This window comes from Ctenopharyngodon idella, chromosome 24, assembly GCF_019924925.1.
Source record: "Ctenopharyngodon idella isolate HZGC_01 chromosome 24, HZGC01, whole genome shotgun sequence".
In the NCBI taxonomy this organism is placed as follows: domain Eukaryota; kingdom Metazoa; phylum Chordata; class Actinopteri; order Cypriniformes; family Xenocyprididae; genus Ctenopharyngodon; species Ctenopharyngodon idella.
The window spans coordinates 27,893,281-27,911,445 of record NC_067243.1 but is presented as its reverse complement, the minus strand read 5'-3'; the positions used below and the strand labels follow the sequence as shown (position 1 = coordinate 27,911,445).

Sequence of the window (18,165 nt, the reverse complement as noted above, 5' to 3'; positions counted from 1 at the left end):
GGAGGCTTCATTGATACCTTCTAAAATTCTCCTGATAAGGCCAGTTCTTCTTCTTCTTCTTGTAGGATTCCGGCAGTGTAGACGCTGCTAAGCGTATTACTGCCCTCCACAGGTCAAAATTTAAACTAAATTCTTACATACAGTCCTGTGTCATGCAAGAACTGAAGAATCTCCTTGGTGATCAGTTTATGCTTGTTACTGTGTCCAAACAAAGATAAAACAGAAAAAGCCTCAACTCCAAGTCCTGCTAGTTTAACAAATATATTTCTGTCTGCCCTATATTTTCTACATTCCAGGAAAACATGCCTTAATGTTTCAAGACTCCCACATTCACATAGGCCAGAAACATGTTTTCCTACAATGCATAAAGAGTAATTTAACAAAAATGTAAGTAACATGAAAATGCAATATAGACAAAGTGCTGCTGCATCCCAATTCACCTACTTATACTATGTCCTAAAAGTATGTACTCTTTTTGTGAAGAAAAATTGTGTTTACATTTTAATAGCAGAAAATCAGGCAAGCTTTGGGACAAACTATCACGTGATTAAATTGCATCTTTAATGGACGCTCTGTCGCATAGTTACACACTTTCCTGTCACCTTAAACTGGCCTGTCAATCATCTTGTCACAGTTAACATCCTCCACATTTAATTTAATTTCCTACCGTATTGGAGAGAAGCACATTGATCTTTCAGTCGTGGGTCTTTCATGCACAGACTCTATTTTTTGCACAATAATGCAATTAAAAGTTAATGGCCAAATAGATATTTATAAAAGTTCATATTACACATTAAATAAATATTTTTTTATTAGGTTAAATGTTGACTAATAGTCATCAAACCCCTTTATTTAAACCTCTCTACTTAACCGCTGGTGGTTGCACATATCCACCATGCTCACAGTTTTTTAACACTGTTTATTCACGTTTGCAGTTTTGAACCGAATCCCCCTCCAAAGCGCAATGGGTTGTGGGGCTTAGCTGTTAGAGCGTGCACAAATCCACACTTTAAACAGAAATAACAGACCGACCATACTAGACATACTATGCATTGGCACACGCTTATTCTATTCTCACATATTATTTAGGATGGATAGTATACACATTTGATGACAATTCTCCCACCATTTACTCACCCTCATGTCTTCCTAGATGTATAAAGCTTTCTTTCTTCATATGAGCACAAAGATTTTTAGAGAAATAATCCATCTTTGTGAGTTCATATAATGCAAATGGATGGGTCAAAGTTGATGCTTCAAAAACCATGCAAAACTAACATAACAGTAATTCATACAACCCCAGTGAATGTATCAATGTCTTCTGAAGCAAAACGATATGTGTTTGTAAGAAAAATACTAATAAACTAGTTTAAACCTGTTGAACTAAAAACTATTTCTTCTGACCAACTGTCATATGAGTACACGCAAATGTCAGCACATTGTGACGTGCAATGTAAGCGGTGAAGTGCACGGTGTGAATCTTGTGAGACGTGACACAGAAGCACAGAGGACCATCCCTTCTTGCACATTTAAAATATTAATAGTTTAAAATATTTTTCTTACACCTATCGGTTGTGAAGCAAGAATGTCATATACATCTGGGATAGCATGATGTTTAGAAAATGATAATTTTCCTTTTTGGGTGAACTATCCCTTTAAGACTTTGCCTACCTCTGAGTGGTCAGCTTCTTCAGGAACACTTATGGTCCTTCGGCCCAATCCTGCCTGAAGGAGGATAGCATCTTCATTTGCTTTTGGTGTTCAATCTCGGTTTTTATCCAGAAGGAAGAACTGCACTGGAGTTGACTTTCGACCTCTTTTACTGGCCAGTTTTCCTGCCACTTTATAAAGCCCAGGAAATGCTCTGTGGAAAATGCACAAGACATGAAAGAAGAAAATACATTTTACACAAAATAATGTGTATGATAATATTAAGGCCAACAGTCACATCCTAGGTGTATATGACATTCTTCTTTCAGACAAATATAATCAGAGTTATATTAAATAATAATGTCCAGAGTAATCCATGCTTTATAATGGGAGTGGATGGTGCCCCAAATTCTAAAGACAGAAAAAAAATGCACTCATCCATTATAAAAGAAGTCCAAGCGGCTCCAGGGGGTTAATAAAGGCCTTCTGAAGCGAACCAATGCGTTTGTGTAAGAAAAATATCCATATTTTACTTCTACTTTCTACTTTTACTTCTACTTTTCTACTTGCCACATAATTAGACAAGAAATATTAATCAGAGTTAATATTTTATTAGCTAATTAAACGCAAAGCTTCCGCGAAGAAAAACAGTTCTAAAGACACTAGTTTGAGTAAAACGAGAGCACATTCATCCAAGGTGTGATAAGAGATAGGGGAGAAGGGCCGGATGAGCGGTCATTATAAAGTCTTGCTACTGACCACGGTCATTATCAGATATATAATGTTGCGACTGACAAATCAGAATCAAACATTTCGGAGAGTAATAATACAAATTTTAATGTACACTTAATTTCCAAACCTGGCCATATTCTGCTGCCCCTGCTGTGCTTCCCCAGCCCCAGGGGTCCTAGGGCCTGACTGGCTTCCTCTCTGAGCCTGCATTTCATCTACATAATGAAAACATGTAGAGGCTGAGTAGTGGATGGCCCTTACCACAGTAACAAGCTGTTTAACTATCTGACATCTAGCTATCTATACGCTTACCATTTTGTGAAACACTAAAGTTCCTTTCAACATTAGCGTTAGATGGACCTGCGTTCAGGGTATCTCTCAACAGGTACACTAAACGCCTTGCAGCGTTCTGTATTTCAACCTATTTACAGTTATTATCAAAGACAGAAAACACACACACACACACATATATATATATATATATATATATATATATATATATATATATATATATATATATATATATATATCTTACAGCTACAAGAAATTAAGTAGGAATTTAGAAAGAAACCGTTCCTCTTTACTGTCTGCCATTTTGTCGATTCCCAATCTTCCCGCATTCTGTCTGTCCTCGTCCAACAACAGCCAATCACAAGAGATTCGAAGAGATGCAGCCAATCAATACAGGATTTGGCCAGCAGCTAATAGCATTTGTTAACAGGAAGGTTTTTTTTTTTTATGCCCCGCCCCTGAGTGTCAAAACTGACTATTGTACGTGAAGATTTCAGCTGCGCGTGTGTTTAGATCAGATCCCCGTGCCTGTGCAGAAAGGAACTCGCGCGTGTGGGACCTCTCAGGACTCGTATCGCAGCTTTGTTATTTCTGCTCACGACTTGTGTAATTTGTGTGCACAATCATTTGTTTTGTGCTCGAGTTTGGGATTTGCGAGTTCTGCAGGTTTATATTTTACGTGCGAGCTTTGTCTTGGTGTTCACACTGTTGTTATTCACTTGCGTGTTGTATTTATGCGTGTGCGCTGTTTTGTCCATCATTTAACGGCATACAACGGAGACACACAAGCTGGGGAGATACACACTGGAGACACACATGCTGAAGACACACAAGCTGGGGAGACACCCGCTGGAGACACACAAGCTGGGGAAACACACTGGAGACACACACCTGAGACACACAAGCTGGAGAGACACGCGCTGGAGACACACACATGCTGGGGAGACACCCACTGGAGACACACAAGCCAGGGAGACACACGCTAGAGACACGCGCTGGAGACACACAAGCTGGGGACACACACTCTGGAGACACACAAGCTGGGGAGATACACACACTTGAGACACACACGCTGGAGAAACACACGCTGGAGAAACACAACACTGGAGATCTGGGGTTATATTCACAAAACACCTTAAGGCTAAAAGTAGCTCCTAACTTGTCAGTTTTGGAAAAACTCTTAAAAAATTATGTTTTATTAACAAAGTTCAGGAGGAGCAATGTTCAAATGATCTACCCAGTCAGCATAAGAGGAGGCCTATAAATATGTAACAGACTCACCAATGTTCCTCGACAGTTTTGTCAGCATCACTCCACCACCCTGTCTCCTCACACTCACCTGGTTACTATCCTAACCAAAGATACAGGGGGAGTACTCTGGGTTCGAGCCAATACCAAGCTCAGAGCCCTCTCCTCGGACAGCACACCAAATACACATTGAAAACTCTATCTGATTATTTGTAAGTGTGAACTCGTGAATAATGGGCGTGTCAGTCCTAAATTTAGCACTCCTAAATTTTTGCTCTAGTATTTCACAAAGCATTTTAGTACTAAATCTAGCTCCTAAATCTGTGAAAACTTAGGAGTAGTCAAGAGGACTCCTACGTCACTAAGACCAAATCACAGACAATCCTAAAATGGCTGTTGCCGGCAATCTGCCACAGCAATTGGCCCAAAGACACTGTACACCATTGAGGTAATAGAGACTTGGGTGCTGAGCGTGGTCTTCATGAATGTAATAAATATTTTTGATTCATAGATTTTAATCTGCGAAGACATAACATAAAGGTTAATTTATGTACGGGCAAAATGTATTGAATAATGGAGAATAAAACATTGTGGTTAAGTTGAAAATAATGTCCCATTGTCTGCGCCAACAGCCTTGTGGGGCAGCTCGGGTGACCCGAGTTCAGTTCTGGCTCATGGACCTTTCCCGATCCCTTCCCCCCTTTCTCTTTCCCACTTCGCTTCCTGTATACTCACTGTCCTATATAATGACACTTACAAATGATCGAACAGAGTAAAGGAGTAAAATAAGCGTATTTGGCGTACTGTCCGAGGTGAGGCTCTGAACTCAGAATTTAGCCCAAACCCAGAGTACTCCCCCCATATCCTGAGAATAGGAACCAGCTGAGAGTGAGGATTCGGGCTGGCAGAAGGATGCAGAAAACTGTCAAGGTAACTAGATGAGTTGACATCATGTTGACATCATCTTTAGCAACGAGGTAAACTACCCTTTATCTTAGCTTAAAGGGATAGTTCACCCAAAAATGAAAATTACCCCATGATTTACTCACCCTCAAGCCATCCTAGGTGTATATGACATTCTTCTTTCAGACAAATATAATCGGAGTTATATTAAATAATGTCCAGGGTAATCCATGCTTTATAATGGGAGTGGATGGTGCCCCAAATTCTAAAGACAGAAAAAAAATGCACTCATCCATTATAAAAGAAGTCCACGCGGCTCCGGGGGGTTAATAAAGGGCTTCTGAAGCGAACCAATGCGTTTGTGTAAGAAAATATCCATATTTCAAACTTTATAAACTGTAATCTCTAGCTTCCGCTCACTGTCATAGGCGTGTTCACGAGAAAGCGGCGTCCCAGCTTGTGACGTAGGACGCACGCGCAGTGTAAGCTCCGGTGACGAACACGGAAGTACAGAGGAGAGAGCAAAACAAAATACCGGTCACAAATTAAAAGTACAAAACTATGATTTCTTAAGAAAAATGTCAGAGGATTTCGATATAAGCCAAGAGAAGACTTTGTTTTTTGCCCAGCCATATTTGTTTGAACCGGAGTATACCGACCAGGAACTCCGGGAGATGGAGGAGGCTGCAGCAGCAAAACAAACTGAAAAACTGTTGGCCGAGGCATGTTTATATTGTCGGAGTAAATGCCAATCACTAGTGAAAACCACGTTAGCCAAACCCCGTAAGTCACATCACCAAAAACAGCAGGCTAAGAGGGAGACAACACACCCAGATAGCAAGCAGTAAACAAACCGCGCAACTGATAGAGAGAGCGGTAACTCACCCATCTGATGAGCCGAAAGTGATGGAAGACGCAACAGGGTAGAGAGCTCGCAGCAGCCCGATGACAGAACTTGCAGGCAGTAAAAATTGCAGTCAACAATCAAGTCCAAAGCACCAACAGTTAGAATTGGAGTAATCCGAAAAGCACAGTAATCCGATGGTGATATAGAAATAAAAATAAAGCAGTAATCTGATCAGTGCAGAAAAACATACAAACAAACAATCCAGGTTTGAAGCATCAACCAGTCACGCACAGCGCTCTGCATCTCCTTTTGATGTCAGCGCACGTAATCTCAAGACTTTAGCTTTGTTGAAGCAACCCGGATGTTCACAAGAAATCAGCATTTTAACACTAATAAAATGTAGAGTATAGCTCAAATAATTCGCTTCTTCACATGGATTTCCTTTGCTGTACACAACTTGGTTCTCACGAGACTAGCATATTCTCACCGGAGCTCAGGCTGCGCATGCGTCTTACGTCACAAGATGGAACGCCACTCTCTCGTGAACGCGCGTACGACAGCTAGTGGAAGTTAGAGATTACAGTTTATAAAGTTTTAAATATGGATATTTTTCTTACACAAACGCATCGCTTCACTTCAGAAGGCCTTTATTAAGCCCCCGGAGCCGTGTGGACTTCTTTTATAATGGATGAGTGCATTTTTTCTGTCTTTAGAATTTGGGGCACCATCCACTCCCATTATAAAGCATGGATTAGCCTGGACATTATTTAATATAACTCTGATTATATCCATCTGAAAGAAGAATGTCATTTACACCTAGGATGGCTTGAGGGTGAGTAAATCATGGGGTAATTTTCATTTTTGGGTGAACTAACCCTTTAAGACTTTTCTCTATTCCTTAGTAAAAGTTGATCTCAGCAGCATTGTGAATAGGTTTTAAGGAGATTTCTATTTAGGAAAACTCTAAGGGGTGAGATAAAATGTTTTGTGAATACGGCCCCTGGTATGTAGTCCACTTTTTATAAACAATACCAAACAATGAACTGAGAAGCATTTATAGCTGTCTTGAGAGGCTGGATGGGTTGTAGGTGCAGGTGATTGAGAAGGTGTAGGTGGGAGTCAGGAGGGATTATGGGAGATGTAGTGCTCAATTGACAGGAGAGATTGTGATAGTTTATATGACTCCCCATTTATTTTAATGGGAATTCCTGGATGTGTGTGTTCTGCATTTGGGATGTTCTATAGTCTTGTGTGTGTGTGTGTGTGTGTGTGTGTGTGTGTGTGTGTGTGTGTGTGATATGACAAATATGATAAGTCTATTTTTAGTGGTTTCAAATGTTGACTGGATTTAGTGTGGTTTAAAAGCAGAAAAAAATGAAATCACCCTTTTCTTTATTTTACACAAACAAATGTGATTCTTAAATCTGAAACAGCGTTTTGAAATGTCTCTGGAGTGTCTCTGCTGATCTAATCCAGATGTATCAAGGCTATGTACTAGTGATGCACCTAAATTAATTTTTTACCAAAACAACAAAACTGAAATTAAAGTTTTCATTTAGGTGGAAAATGAAAAGATGATTTAACAATAAAGTGATTGATGAAACAATAATCAACACTCATTAACACCAAGTTGCACAAATATATTCAAATTGCAAATTCTGGTTGGGTACTTGGCAACCCAGCTACTTATCAGTTATTTATCAAATAAAAGTGTGTTGATTTGAATTCTCTACTGCAAAAAGCCTGACTTATTCAACAATGTATCATTTCATGTATATAGATTACAAATATACAATGTAGGCTACATGAATATTTTCTTCAGTATCTTCCGTTTATGATATGATTTTGCCTTTTACCTAGGCAAGTACATGTGAGCCATATTTACCCCAAATTTCAATCACTGTTTAAGTCATCTGCGGTCGTCAAATACTTTTATCCTGCATGTAGCTTACTTTACAAGTTTTTGCTCAAGTCACTAAACTACTGGTAAATCATTAGAAACTCACATCAAGAATAAATACATCAACATATTGTATTTTTGTAGGTTACTTATTGCAGCGGTCCTCAAACCAGTTCTAGAGTACCACCAAAATGAAACTACGGAATCGAACTTCTGAAATTTGTCACAAGACATGCCGCTGAAACACTGAAAGCTCTTTATCTGAGAAAATGGGTGGCTCTTAAAAGAGCCTTTGGGGTGGTTAAAGTCACATCACCTCATTTGGAGCTGGTGTATTTGGTCACTGCTTTGGTGCCCTCGGACACGGCGTGTTTGGCCAGTTCTCCGGGCAGCAGCAGACGCACGGCGGTCTGGATCTCTCTAGAAGTGATGGTGGAGCGCTTGTTGTAGTGAGCGAGACGAGACGACTCACCGGCGATGCGCTCGAAGATGTCGTTAACGAAAGAGTTCATGATACCCATCGCCTTGGAAGAGATACCGGTGTCAGGATGAACCTGCTTCAAGACTTTGTAGACGTAGATAGCGTAACTCTCCTTCCTGGACCTCTTGCGCTTCTTTCCTCCTTTACCGGCGGTCTTGGTGACGGCCTTCTTGGAGCCCTTCTTAGGCGCAGACTTCGCTGGTTCAGGCATGATGCTGTTTGTTCACAATCTGTACGAAACAACGTAAAGTCAGGAGCAATACAGAGGTATTTATTATACTGCCCTATGCTAATTTTCAAAGAGATACGGAACTATCAGATTGCCTCTTTTAATAGGCCAAACCCATAAACTCGTATTTCATTGGACAACTCAAAGCATCACGAGCGGAATGAGAGCCAATCACATGCGCCGCCGCCAACCGCTCAATGTTTAAACTACACCCTGACTGTTTCCTTTGATTCGTTTCCCGCTCTTTTATTATTAGTTTGAGAAAATAAGCGGTTCTAGACAACTATTGTGAACCATCTTATACGTTTGAAACCCTTGAGGGAGTTTTGGAGGAAAAAGACCATTAACAGTCAGACACCCTTTAAAAGCAGTTTTTGATCGGAGCCCCATTCACAAAACTGTTGAACCATTTAACCACAAGGATAATAAATATAAACCCATTTGGGTGAACTAAATATCTTCGTTGTTAATGTTTGCTTTATTTTCAGTCATGTTAACTTTGGTCCCCTCTGATTTAACTTGCCTTTTTTTATTATTTTTTGAAATACCCTATTTTAAGTTCATTACATCGCTAAACATTGTGTAACACAAAAGGTCTTAATGTGCCACTTATGTAGGTATCATTTATCGAATAAACGAGCTTAATTATAATTGCCTCTTTGTGACAGAGTGGGTGGCTCTTAAAAGAGCCGTTGGGTTTGTGTAGTTTTTCCTGATTTCAGTCGTTTAACCTCCAAAGCCGTACAGGGTGCGTCCCTGTCGCTTCAGCGCGTACACAACATCCATGGCGGTCACGGTCTTTCTCTTGGCGTGCTCGGTGTAGGTGACGGCATCGCGGATCACATTCTCCAGAAACACCTTCAACACTCCGCGGGTCTCCTCGTAGATCAGACCGGAGATACGCTTAACACCGCCACGGCGAGCGAGACGACGAATAGCGGGTTTGGTGATTCCCTGGATGTTATCACGCAAAACTTTACGGTGACGCTTGGCGCCTCCTTTCCCGAGTCCTTTACCGCCTTTGCCTCTTCCAGACATGTTTAACACAACTCTATCAAATGATGATAAAGAATGGAAGATGAGCGTTTCTAGGAGGCCTTTTACATTTGCTTACAGGACCTGAGAGAAACCAACGCCGCGTCACAAGGCGCAACAAGCCCCTCCCCTCTCCTCAATATGGTTCGAGCACAAAACAATGTGATTTAACCCTAACACTGATCTAAGGAGGCCTGTCCTTTAACATTAAAATCAAGTTTTATAAGATTTATTTTATAAGATTTACAAAGAGAATATTATAATATCATCATATCATATACAGAGATACTGAATGACAATGAAATGTGTTAGTCTAGACTGAACTATTTCAAGAGTTGTAAAGTAGCCAACTTGTACATGTTTTGGCAGACTGTTTGAAAATACAGTTTTTTCAACTGCTTACACACATTTTCAAAACTTTGTCTCTTTTTTTCAAAACTTTACACACAAATCCAAGAATTGCACACAAAAATGCAAAATGCCTCACATCTCTTGCAAAATGAAGCACTGCATTCAAAATATCACAAACACATCTATCTCAAAAGCAAACATTTGTCTTACTTTGCAAACGCATTTGCCATAATATTATATTTTTGGATATATCATATACACACTAATATTCAAAACCTAAAGCTCTTCTTTCATGAGCTCCTATGTACATTTTTGTACAAGACTGAGAGTAATTGGCATTGAGATGTTGAAAATTTAATGGTAAGCAATAAGCAAGACTGAAACCAAACTTTTTTTTTTTTTTTTTTTTTTTGCTGTAAGCATTTGTGGTTGTGAATACGAAAGAAAAGAAATACATCAACCATGTGTAGTTGGACCAAAAAAGAAAAGGAAAAAAAAATAGCATAATTTTGAAAAAGGTGAATATTTCAAAGGAATGGTGTGTATGTGTGACCTGGTAGGGGACCAAATGTTTTTTGACTTTGTGGGGACATTTTTTACAGCAAGTCCCCATGAGGAAACAAGCAATAAGTAAATCATACAAAATTATGTTTTCTGAAAATCTAAAATAGCAGAACGTTTTCTGTCATGTGAAGGTCTAGTGGTAGGGTTAGTGTAGGGGGAGCGTGCGTGCGTGCGTGCATGCGTTGGTGGGCGAGATGTTTGGGTATATGTTCTCTCTTGCATATCCAACCTTGGATGGAGGCAGCATCAGTGTCTCCACATGCCTCCTCCATTGCTTAAAGAAGTGTTATGTTGACATAGGGACTACAATCATGCACTTTCCAGCACCATGTGAAGAAAAAAAAAAATCCTCAACAAGGTTTAGAAAAGATGAATATAGAAGCAAGTAGACAACAGAAAAGTTGTGCAAAACCTATAACTTGACCTTTGGCCTATTTATAGGCCTATTCTAAAGCCATGATTTGCTGGTGTTAATTAAAGCAATGAGTGTTTGCACATGTGAGGAGTTAGTGTGAGGCACTGATGAATTAGTGTGGCATTTTGATTGGTTGTGTTTGAAAAAGAAAATCAAGATACTTCCTGTTAGATTTTTGTGTGTTACATAGAGAATTGTGTGTTGTGTTTTGCAAAAAGTGTTTTATGAAATTGAAAAATGAGTCAATGACTGAGAATTAGTGTATGGTTTTGAAGAATTGGTTTGTGGCTCTGGTGTTTGAGTGTCAGGTTTCAGAAATTATGTGACAAGTAAGGACTTTGTGTGTAAGCAGTTGAAAAAAACTGTAAAAAGAAGTGTCAAACACCTGGGTAGAAGGTCACTGGTTAAAAACTGTATAAAAATGAGTTTTTTCACAATTGCTAAAACACTAAACTCCATTCTCTGAACCAAATATTCAATGGCCCAGCCTAGACCCATTTATCGAAGAAAAAAAAAAAAAAGAAAAAAAAAATCAGTCTTTCTGTAAGACAGACGCTGTTTGCACATCTCGTGCACTCTTTTTGCAAAACTCTAAACACATTCTGACCCACTTACACTGTGATGCACTTGTGTTAGAAAACAGTAAACACAAGTGGCAAAATTAAACACAACTACAACACAATTATTGTTTACAAACAATGGCTCAAAAATGTGATCAAACCAGCTGCTCTGGATGCTGTTTATGTGGTGTCTAAGGAATGATCTGTAGTGTTAATATATTGATTGATGTGTGTTTGATCTGAAAGCATTGTTTGATTTTGAGAACAGGCGAAATGATTTTGAGGCAATTGATTTTACCAGAAGAGTCAGGGGGTTTTGTGAATGTAATTTAAGGATTTGGATTTGTGTTTAATGCTGAGGAAATGGGTGAAGGTTTCAAGAAATGTCTTAAATTGTGAAAAACTTTGTGGAATTATACACTGTTTTTTTACTATTTGTACAAATATTCTTCATTTAAATACATAATCAACTCTCATTTTACTTAGTAATAAACAGTAAGATTTTGAGGTAGATAAAGCTAGTGTTAATGCAACTTTCGACCCATATTAAGCGTTAAACGGGAAATTTCCTCGTTCAGTGTAATTTTGGTGGCTCTTAAAAGAGCCTTTGGGGTTTGATGTGGCTGATGCAGGTTTAGGCACGCTCTCCGCGGATGCGGCGGGCCAGCTGAATGTCCTTGGGCATGATGGTGACCCTCTTGGCGTGGATGGCGCACAGGTTGGTGTCCTCAAACAGACCGACCAAATAAGCCTCGCTGGCCTCCTGCAGGGCCATGACAGCGGAGCTCTGGAAGCGCAGATCCGTCTTGAAATCCTGAGCGATTTCTCTCACCAGCCGCTGGAAGGGCAGTTTACGGATCAGCAGCTCGGTGGACTTCTGATAACGGCGGATCTCTCGGAGAGCCACGGTCCCGGGCCTGTAACGATGGGGCTTCTTGACACCGCCGGTGGCCGGAGCGCTCTTACGGGCGGCTTTGGTAGCGAGCTGCTTCCTCGGGGCTTTACCACCGGTGGATTTACGAGCGGTCTGCTTGGTTCTTGCCATTGCTGTAGTCTTTTTCTTTCTGTCCTGCGTACGCTGGAAATGCGCATTTATGTTACACGCCTGCTTTTAAAGCATTGCGGTGCCATGAGCTCACAGTGTCTCGGGTGCCGAGGCTTGTGATTGGCTAATGTATGACGTACGCTTATGACTGCTAGCCAATGACTGAACGCTCCCTCTTTCAAACAAGCAGAGGGTTTCCCGCTCAATGTGCTTTGATCTGTTTAATACTTTGCGCATCAAACAAACGGTTTACATGACACCCCCATAGGTTTTATACTCACATTGTTGTATTTATTTGTTCTAAAATACTCGCCTTAATTCCTAGTGGTTGTGCAGATTTTGGATCAGAACAGAATCACATTATAATCTGTATAAAAGCTCTGCAGCCAGACACCAGAGTCATCCGTCCCGTAAATACATATAGCAGCGTGCGGCCGTGATAATAAAGAGCAAAAGACCCAGAGTAACATAGACCAATTTCTGTTACCCTGACATGATACGCATATTGCTTTTTATTTAGAATAACCTATTAAAATAACATACAGTACATTAGCAGAACCTGGCAGACATAACTTTTAATATTAGGAGACATGGGTGGCAATCCTACACGCCTCCTAAAGAACTATCTCTACAGAAACATCAGGGGATCATAATGCCCTTATAACAAGAACGCATACATATGGGTTTATACGATATTATTTGTAATCGTTAATGCAGAGCAATCATACATTTGATTGGCTTAGGACTTTTTTTCTCCCCCTCAATCAAACGGGTTTATGCCTGTAAATGTTAACAAAGAAAAGCGCTCTCTATCAGATAAAATGGGTGGCTCTTAAAAGAGCCTTTGGGTTTCAATGAAACCGACTGAATCTGTTTATTTGGATTTGGCGGGTTTCTCGGTCTTCTTGGGCAGCAGCACAGCCTGGATGTTGGGCAGCACACCACCCTGAGCGATGGTCACTCCGCCCAGAAGTTTGTTCAACTCTTCGTCGTTACGCACCGCCAGCTGCAGATGACGGGGAATGATGCGGGTCTTCTTGTTGTCCCGAGCGGCATTTCCAGCCAACTCCAGGATCTCAGCGGTAAGATACTCGAGCACAGCCGCCAGATAAACAGGAGCACCAGCACCGACGCGCTCAGCATAGTTGCCTTTGCGGAGAAGCCTGTGAACACGGCCAACGGGGAACTGCAGTCCTGCCCTGGATGAGCGAGTCTTAGCCTTGGCTCTTGCTTTGCCACCGGTTTTACCTCTTCCACTCATTTTCAGTCCAGATAATTTACTACAAGCTTTGCAGACTTTAGTAAAAGAATGAGTTTCCGTGGCTCCACTTACAGTATTTAAACAAGAGTGCCAGTCACCCATTGGTTTAGAGTCTATAAAGATTCAAACCAATCACTGAACTTCCCTCCAAAGCCCAACCCCCTTTCTGGCGGGAATAATTATGCATACGTTTTTGTGACGGGGATGAAACCACTGAAATATTTGTTATAGAAAACTTACAAGTACAAAAATGGATATTGTTCGCCGTTCCTACCAAAAGTGCTACACCTTTCAGACTGTATATTCTGTGCACGTTGATCTGATACTGTACAGTATTATGTTCCTGTTGTAATATTGGAGTGTTTTCACTGTTGTATTGTTACAATTTTCCAGCGGAGTGTTGCGTGTAAATATTCTGTCTGTACTTAGTTCTACAACATCGCATTTGGATTGATCACTGTGAACACATAAAAGCTTATAATCAATTTCTTATATGTAGAAACGGTTTATAAACTATGTTCTGATTACAGGAGTCCAAATCACATCTTGTTTATCTACTTTCAACACTATGAATATACACGAGTTTCGCTCTTTTTTCGGAGTTAGTGGGTGGCTCTTAAAAGAGCCGTTGAGAAAAAAAACAGTAAAGACTTTATTTCTTTTTGGGCGCTGCCTTTTTAGGCTTGGCGGCTTTAGGCTTTGCTGCCTTAGGTTTAGCCGCCTTGGCCTTTTTGGGGCTCTTGGCTGCTTTCTTAGCGGCTGCTGGCTTCTTTGCCTTCTTGGGGCTCTTCGTCGCCTTCTTGGCGGCTGTAGCGGCGGGTTTCTTGGCCTTCTTGGGCGATTTCTTTGCGGCGGGCTTCTTTGCCGCTGCGCTCTTGGGCTTCTTGGCAGCAGCGGGTTTCTTGGCCGCGGGCTTCTTCGCTTTAGGAGCCGCCTTCTTGGCCGGCTTCTTCTTGGTCTCGGCTTGCTGCTTGTTGAGCTTGAATGAGCCCGAAGCGCCGGTCCCTTTGACCTGCACCAGGGTGCCTTTAGTCACCAGGTTCTTGAGGGCGATCTTAACGCGGGAGTTGTTCTTCTCCACGTCGTAGCCGTTGGCGGCGATAGCCTTCTTCAGGGCGGCGAGGGACACGCCACTCCTCTCCTTGGATGCGGACACAGCTTTGACGATGAGCTCACCGACGCCTGGACCTGCTTTCTTGGCTTTTGCAGCTGACTTCTTCTTGGGCGCTTTGGCCGGGGCGGCAGCAGCCGGGGCTGGAGCGGTTTCTGCCATCTCTCTCTCTTAGATCGGATCTGTAGTCTATCAAACTCTGTCTTGATTTCAGTAATGAACAGCGCTCGTGCAGCGCAGCGCTCTTAAATAGCACATGAGAACCTTATAGACTCAACCGCAGTGCTCGGTGTCTCTGTGTCTATACGAGCCTCTCGCGTTTGTGTTTTCTTCTCTTACATTTGGGACAAAACTGGAGTGGTAAAATAGTTTGTCGCAGTCAAAACAAAGTGAGCACCGAGCAGAGGTTCTGAGCTTTCACTGGAGACTAAAATACGCGGAGAGGAAATGTTTCTTTTGCCTCCGTCAGACCAAATCCAAGGCGAGCATCAGCCACGGGGAAAAGCCGCGTGTACATTTGAGCCCTCGTTTTAATGGAAACGTTGATAAAAGCCTGAACGCGTCCGCTGTGTGTTCAGAAAACAGTCTGAATGCGACTTTAATGAAATCAGCATTAGTGAGGGGCGTGAGGAGGCTTTCATACAGCTGTTGTTTTGGGCAGCTTGAAGCACACGAACATCATCCGGAGGACCCGAGTCTGCTTGTGACTCTCCTGTCTGGCCCTCATCTTCGCTCAGCAGATCTGTCCTTATAATAATAATAATAATAATACGTCTCATCACGCAAATAATGTTTTAAATTTACGTTTTCATAAGCTGATGTACATCATATCAGTTAAATAAAAATGTAAATTGTCATATGTTTCACTTTTTTGTCATTCATCTCAGTTTTCAACAAGTGAATGAGGATTGTGTTGAAGCTCATCTGAATGATTTGCTCATTTAAAGTAAGCCATAGCAACTTATTTTTCTAATTTCCCTCCTTGTTCTAGCTTGCACTTTTCTGGACAATGTTTGAAACTTTGTATTGCTGCATTTCTTGTGCCATTGCCTCCTTAATACGGTGTTCCTTCATAAGTCTCTTTGGATAAAATCATCTGCTAAATGAATACATCTAAATAATAAAGCACAGGTCACTGATTGCAATTTTGTTATATTCTGAATTAAGCACTATAAAATGCTAATTCATAAAATAGTCGTATTATTTACACTATATGTTTGATATTTGCACAGATGTTGGGGTTTTGGTCAGGCTATATAGTAGTTTGGCTCTAACCCTAAACAAACACACTAGATCAAGATAACGAAGGTGTTCAGAATTACACAGGCGGGTTTAACTGATTGGTACTAAAGTCTGAAGGACACTGAAACTGAAGAGCTGATGTTAACTACAATGATGTTAAACTAAAACTTTGAATTTAAGCATTCAACAATTCAAAATGTAGTTTTGTTGGGCCTTAGCTGTTTAGAAGTTTATGACTTATTCCTAAAGGTGTTTCTTGGATTCGAGAACATCAGTTACAAGGGTTTTCCGATCCAGGACAATATTTTCTTTTTTTCTTGTGAAATGTGGCTCTCATGACACAATAATTATACATTTTTCTCATGTTTCACTATGTTATTGATGACATTTTTGAGTCGTGAGGATACTTTGTGCCTCACACGTAAAACCAAATATACACTATACATCTCCAGTGACTCATAATGTAATGACTAAGCGTAATGTAATAACTGCACATAATAAATAATAATAATGATAAATATTACAATATTAGTATAATAAAAATGTTCATAATGTAATAATTTCCTCAAAACGTAATAAAATCTTGAGCTCATAATGTAATATTTTTTTTCATTATGAGAAATATATTACATTATAAACTCACAAAAAAATTATGTTATATTGGCAAAATTGTAATTGTTTATTTTTATTTTATTTTTATTTTTTTTAACATAAAAACATTGGTTTTCCCTTACAGTACATTTTTAAAATCTAAGTTTTAAACTACCTATGAAATGCACCATATTTAAATATTCATGCAATTATTATTATTATTATTATTATTATTACTATTATTGATGTTGATATTATTATCATGGTACTGTAGGGAACAGCACATTTCAGGGCCCAGTTTATGGTCAGTCCCCTCTCTGTCTGTAACAGTGGACAAAGGTTTGCTACATTTTGATTGGATCTTGGTGGACTAACACAAACAAACTGTCCAACGCCATCAGATAAAGATGCAAGGACAACATCCAGACACCTCTTAGAACAGGGGTTGGCAATTAAGTTTGGCATGGTGCCAAAAGAAATTTTCACCATTAGATGGTGGGTCAGAACATAGTCAAAGAATAATTTGAATTAATTAATGAAAAATGCAACATGAATTGCCTGTGACAGACTGTTACAGTGTCTTTTGTAACTGGTATTGAGCTGTTACTCTGTGTTAAATCCTGTAGTAGGACAGTCATTAACAAAAAGCCACATTTGTGTGGCGGTGTCCGGGTTTTACACTGGACAAATTAATAAAGCGGAGTAGTGACCTAGCAAGTGTCTTTATTCACCAACTTGCAACACAGACCGCCTTGCTAAAACACACTTACGTGTGAGATGCGGAATGGATAAAAATAACTCAGAAAATAAAAGAGGACTTGAATAAGCCCATTAACTGCATGTTTGAGTCATGCTCTTAACGAACTATGTTTTATTTCCTCTTTCCATATTGTGAATAATAAATGTGTATCATTTTAATTTGCTTGTTACACAATGGAGCCTAACTTATTGTAATAATTATTTGATGTAGCCTACTTTTACACTCAGAATTATTCCCTGGCATCCTCACGTACTAAACTGCATTTATTTAAATTGTTTGTGTGCTGGAGGTATGCTATTATTACGTCATGTGCAGATTTATGTTAACATTTAAGCTAGCTGGTGAGAGAAAATGGCACTATCAAAGAGTCTAAAGAGGAAAGTTGATAGTGAAAATAGGGCATACAAAGAAGAATGAAAAGACAACTATGCGTTCATCATACCTAGTTTTGTGAATGCAAAGCCGTTATCTGGAACGAAGTTGTCACTATTTTCAAAGAATATAACACTGACGCGAGCGTTTTGTTTTTGAGGTTTTTGACATAGTCCAAGTGTTTTACAGCGGTTGGTTTGTCGCGTTCAGTGTAGACAGCTTTTAGCTGTTGCGGCAAAACGCGACGCGAAAAAAGTCGTGTCTGGTGCACGGTGATAATATTAAACGGCACCATGAGACGAAGATCTATTTCAGAACCAGCCGCTATCAAAATAACATGGCTGCGGGTGCGGGCCAGATATTATTGCTGGCAGGCCCGCAGGCCGCCTATTGCCGACCACTGTCTTAGAAGGAAAAACCTCTGGTACCAAGCTTGGGAAGGACAGGACTCATTGGTCCACATGCAGTTTCTGCCCTTCACTCATCGACTAATTCCTAAGGTTGGACTGTGACCGCCGTAAAAATTCCTCAGGGCCTCAGCAGCAGTGGGTGAAACAAAGAGAGATCACAGTGATCC

The 18,165-nt window shown here is 40.4% G+C and overlaps 6 protein-coding genes across 7 annotated transcripts in view; all 6 read right to left on the bottom strand.

Moving 5' to 3' along the window:
- The window catches only part of LOC127506760 (histone H4), a 210,673-nt gene that overhangs the window by 134,232 nt on the left and 58,276 nt on the right, over nt 1–18,165 (bottom strand). The window lies entirely within an intron of this gene.
- LOC127506900 (histone H2B) lies at nt 7,184–8,508 on the bottom strand. Its single transcript, XM_051883743.1, has one exon. It carries the CDS (start codon nt 8,261–8,263, stop codon nt 7,889–7,891), a length of 375 nt encoding a protein of 124 aa, XP_051739703.1. The 5' UTR covers nt 8,264–8,508; the 3' UTR covers nt 7,184–7,888.
- Nucleotides 8,955–9,348, bottom strand: LOC127506908 (histone H4). The gene has a single exon (XM_051883752.1). It carries the CDS (start codon nt 9,317–9,319, stop codon nt 9,008–9,010), a length of 312 nt encoding a protein of 103 aa, XP_051739712.1. The 5' UTR covers nt 9,320–9,348; the 3' UTR covers nt 8,955–9,007.
- Nucleotides 11,811–12,273, bottom strand: LOC127506841 (histone H3). The gene has a single exon (XM_051883674.1). The coding sequence runs from the start codon at nt 12,249–12,251 to the stop codon at nt 11,841–11,843; it is 411 nt and encodes a 136-aa protein (XP_051739634.1). The 5' UTR covers nt 12,252–12,273; the 3' UTR covers nt 11,811–11,840.
- Nucleotides 12,785–14,061, bottom strand: LOC127506829 (histone H2A-like). Its single transcript, XM_051883662.1, has one exon. It carries the CDS (start codon nt 13,612–13,614, stop codon nt 13,126–13,128), a length of 489 nt encoding a protein of 162 aa, XP_051739622.1. The 5' UTR covers nt 13,615–14,061; the 3' UTR covers nt 12,785–13,125.
- Nucleotides 14,119–14,848, bottom strand: LOC127506811 (histone H1-like). Its single transcript, XM_051883641.1, has one exon. The coding sequence runs from the start codon at nt 14,783–14,785 to the stop codon at nt 14,165–14,167; it is 621 nt and encodes a 206-aa protein (XP_051739601.1). The 5' UTR covers nt 14,786–14,848; the 3' UTR covers nt 14,119–14,164.

Excerpts from the sequence above, each read along its gene's own strand:
- LOC127506811 (XM_051883641.1), bottom strand. The coding sequence starts at position 14,785 with ATGGCAGAAACCGCTCCAGCCCCGGCTGCTGCCGCCCCGGCCAAAGCG.
- LOC127506900 (XM_051883743.1), bottom strand. The coding sequence starts at position 8,263 with ATGCCTGAACCAGCGAAGTCTGCGCCTAAGAAGGGCTCCAAGAAGGCC.
- LOC127506829 (XM_051883662.1), bottom strand. The coding sequence starts at position 13,614 with ATGGGTGACTGGCACTCTTGTTTAAATACTGTAAGTGGAGCCACGGAA.
- LOC127506908 (XM_051883752.1), bottom strand. The coding sequence starts at position 9,319 with ATGTCTGGAAGAGGCAAAGGCGGTAAAGGACTCGGGAAAGGAGGCGCC.
- LOC127506841 (XM_051883674.1), bottom strand. The coding sequence starts at position 12,251 with ATGGCAAGAACCAAGCAGACCGCTCGTAAATCCACCGGTGGTAAAGCC.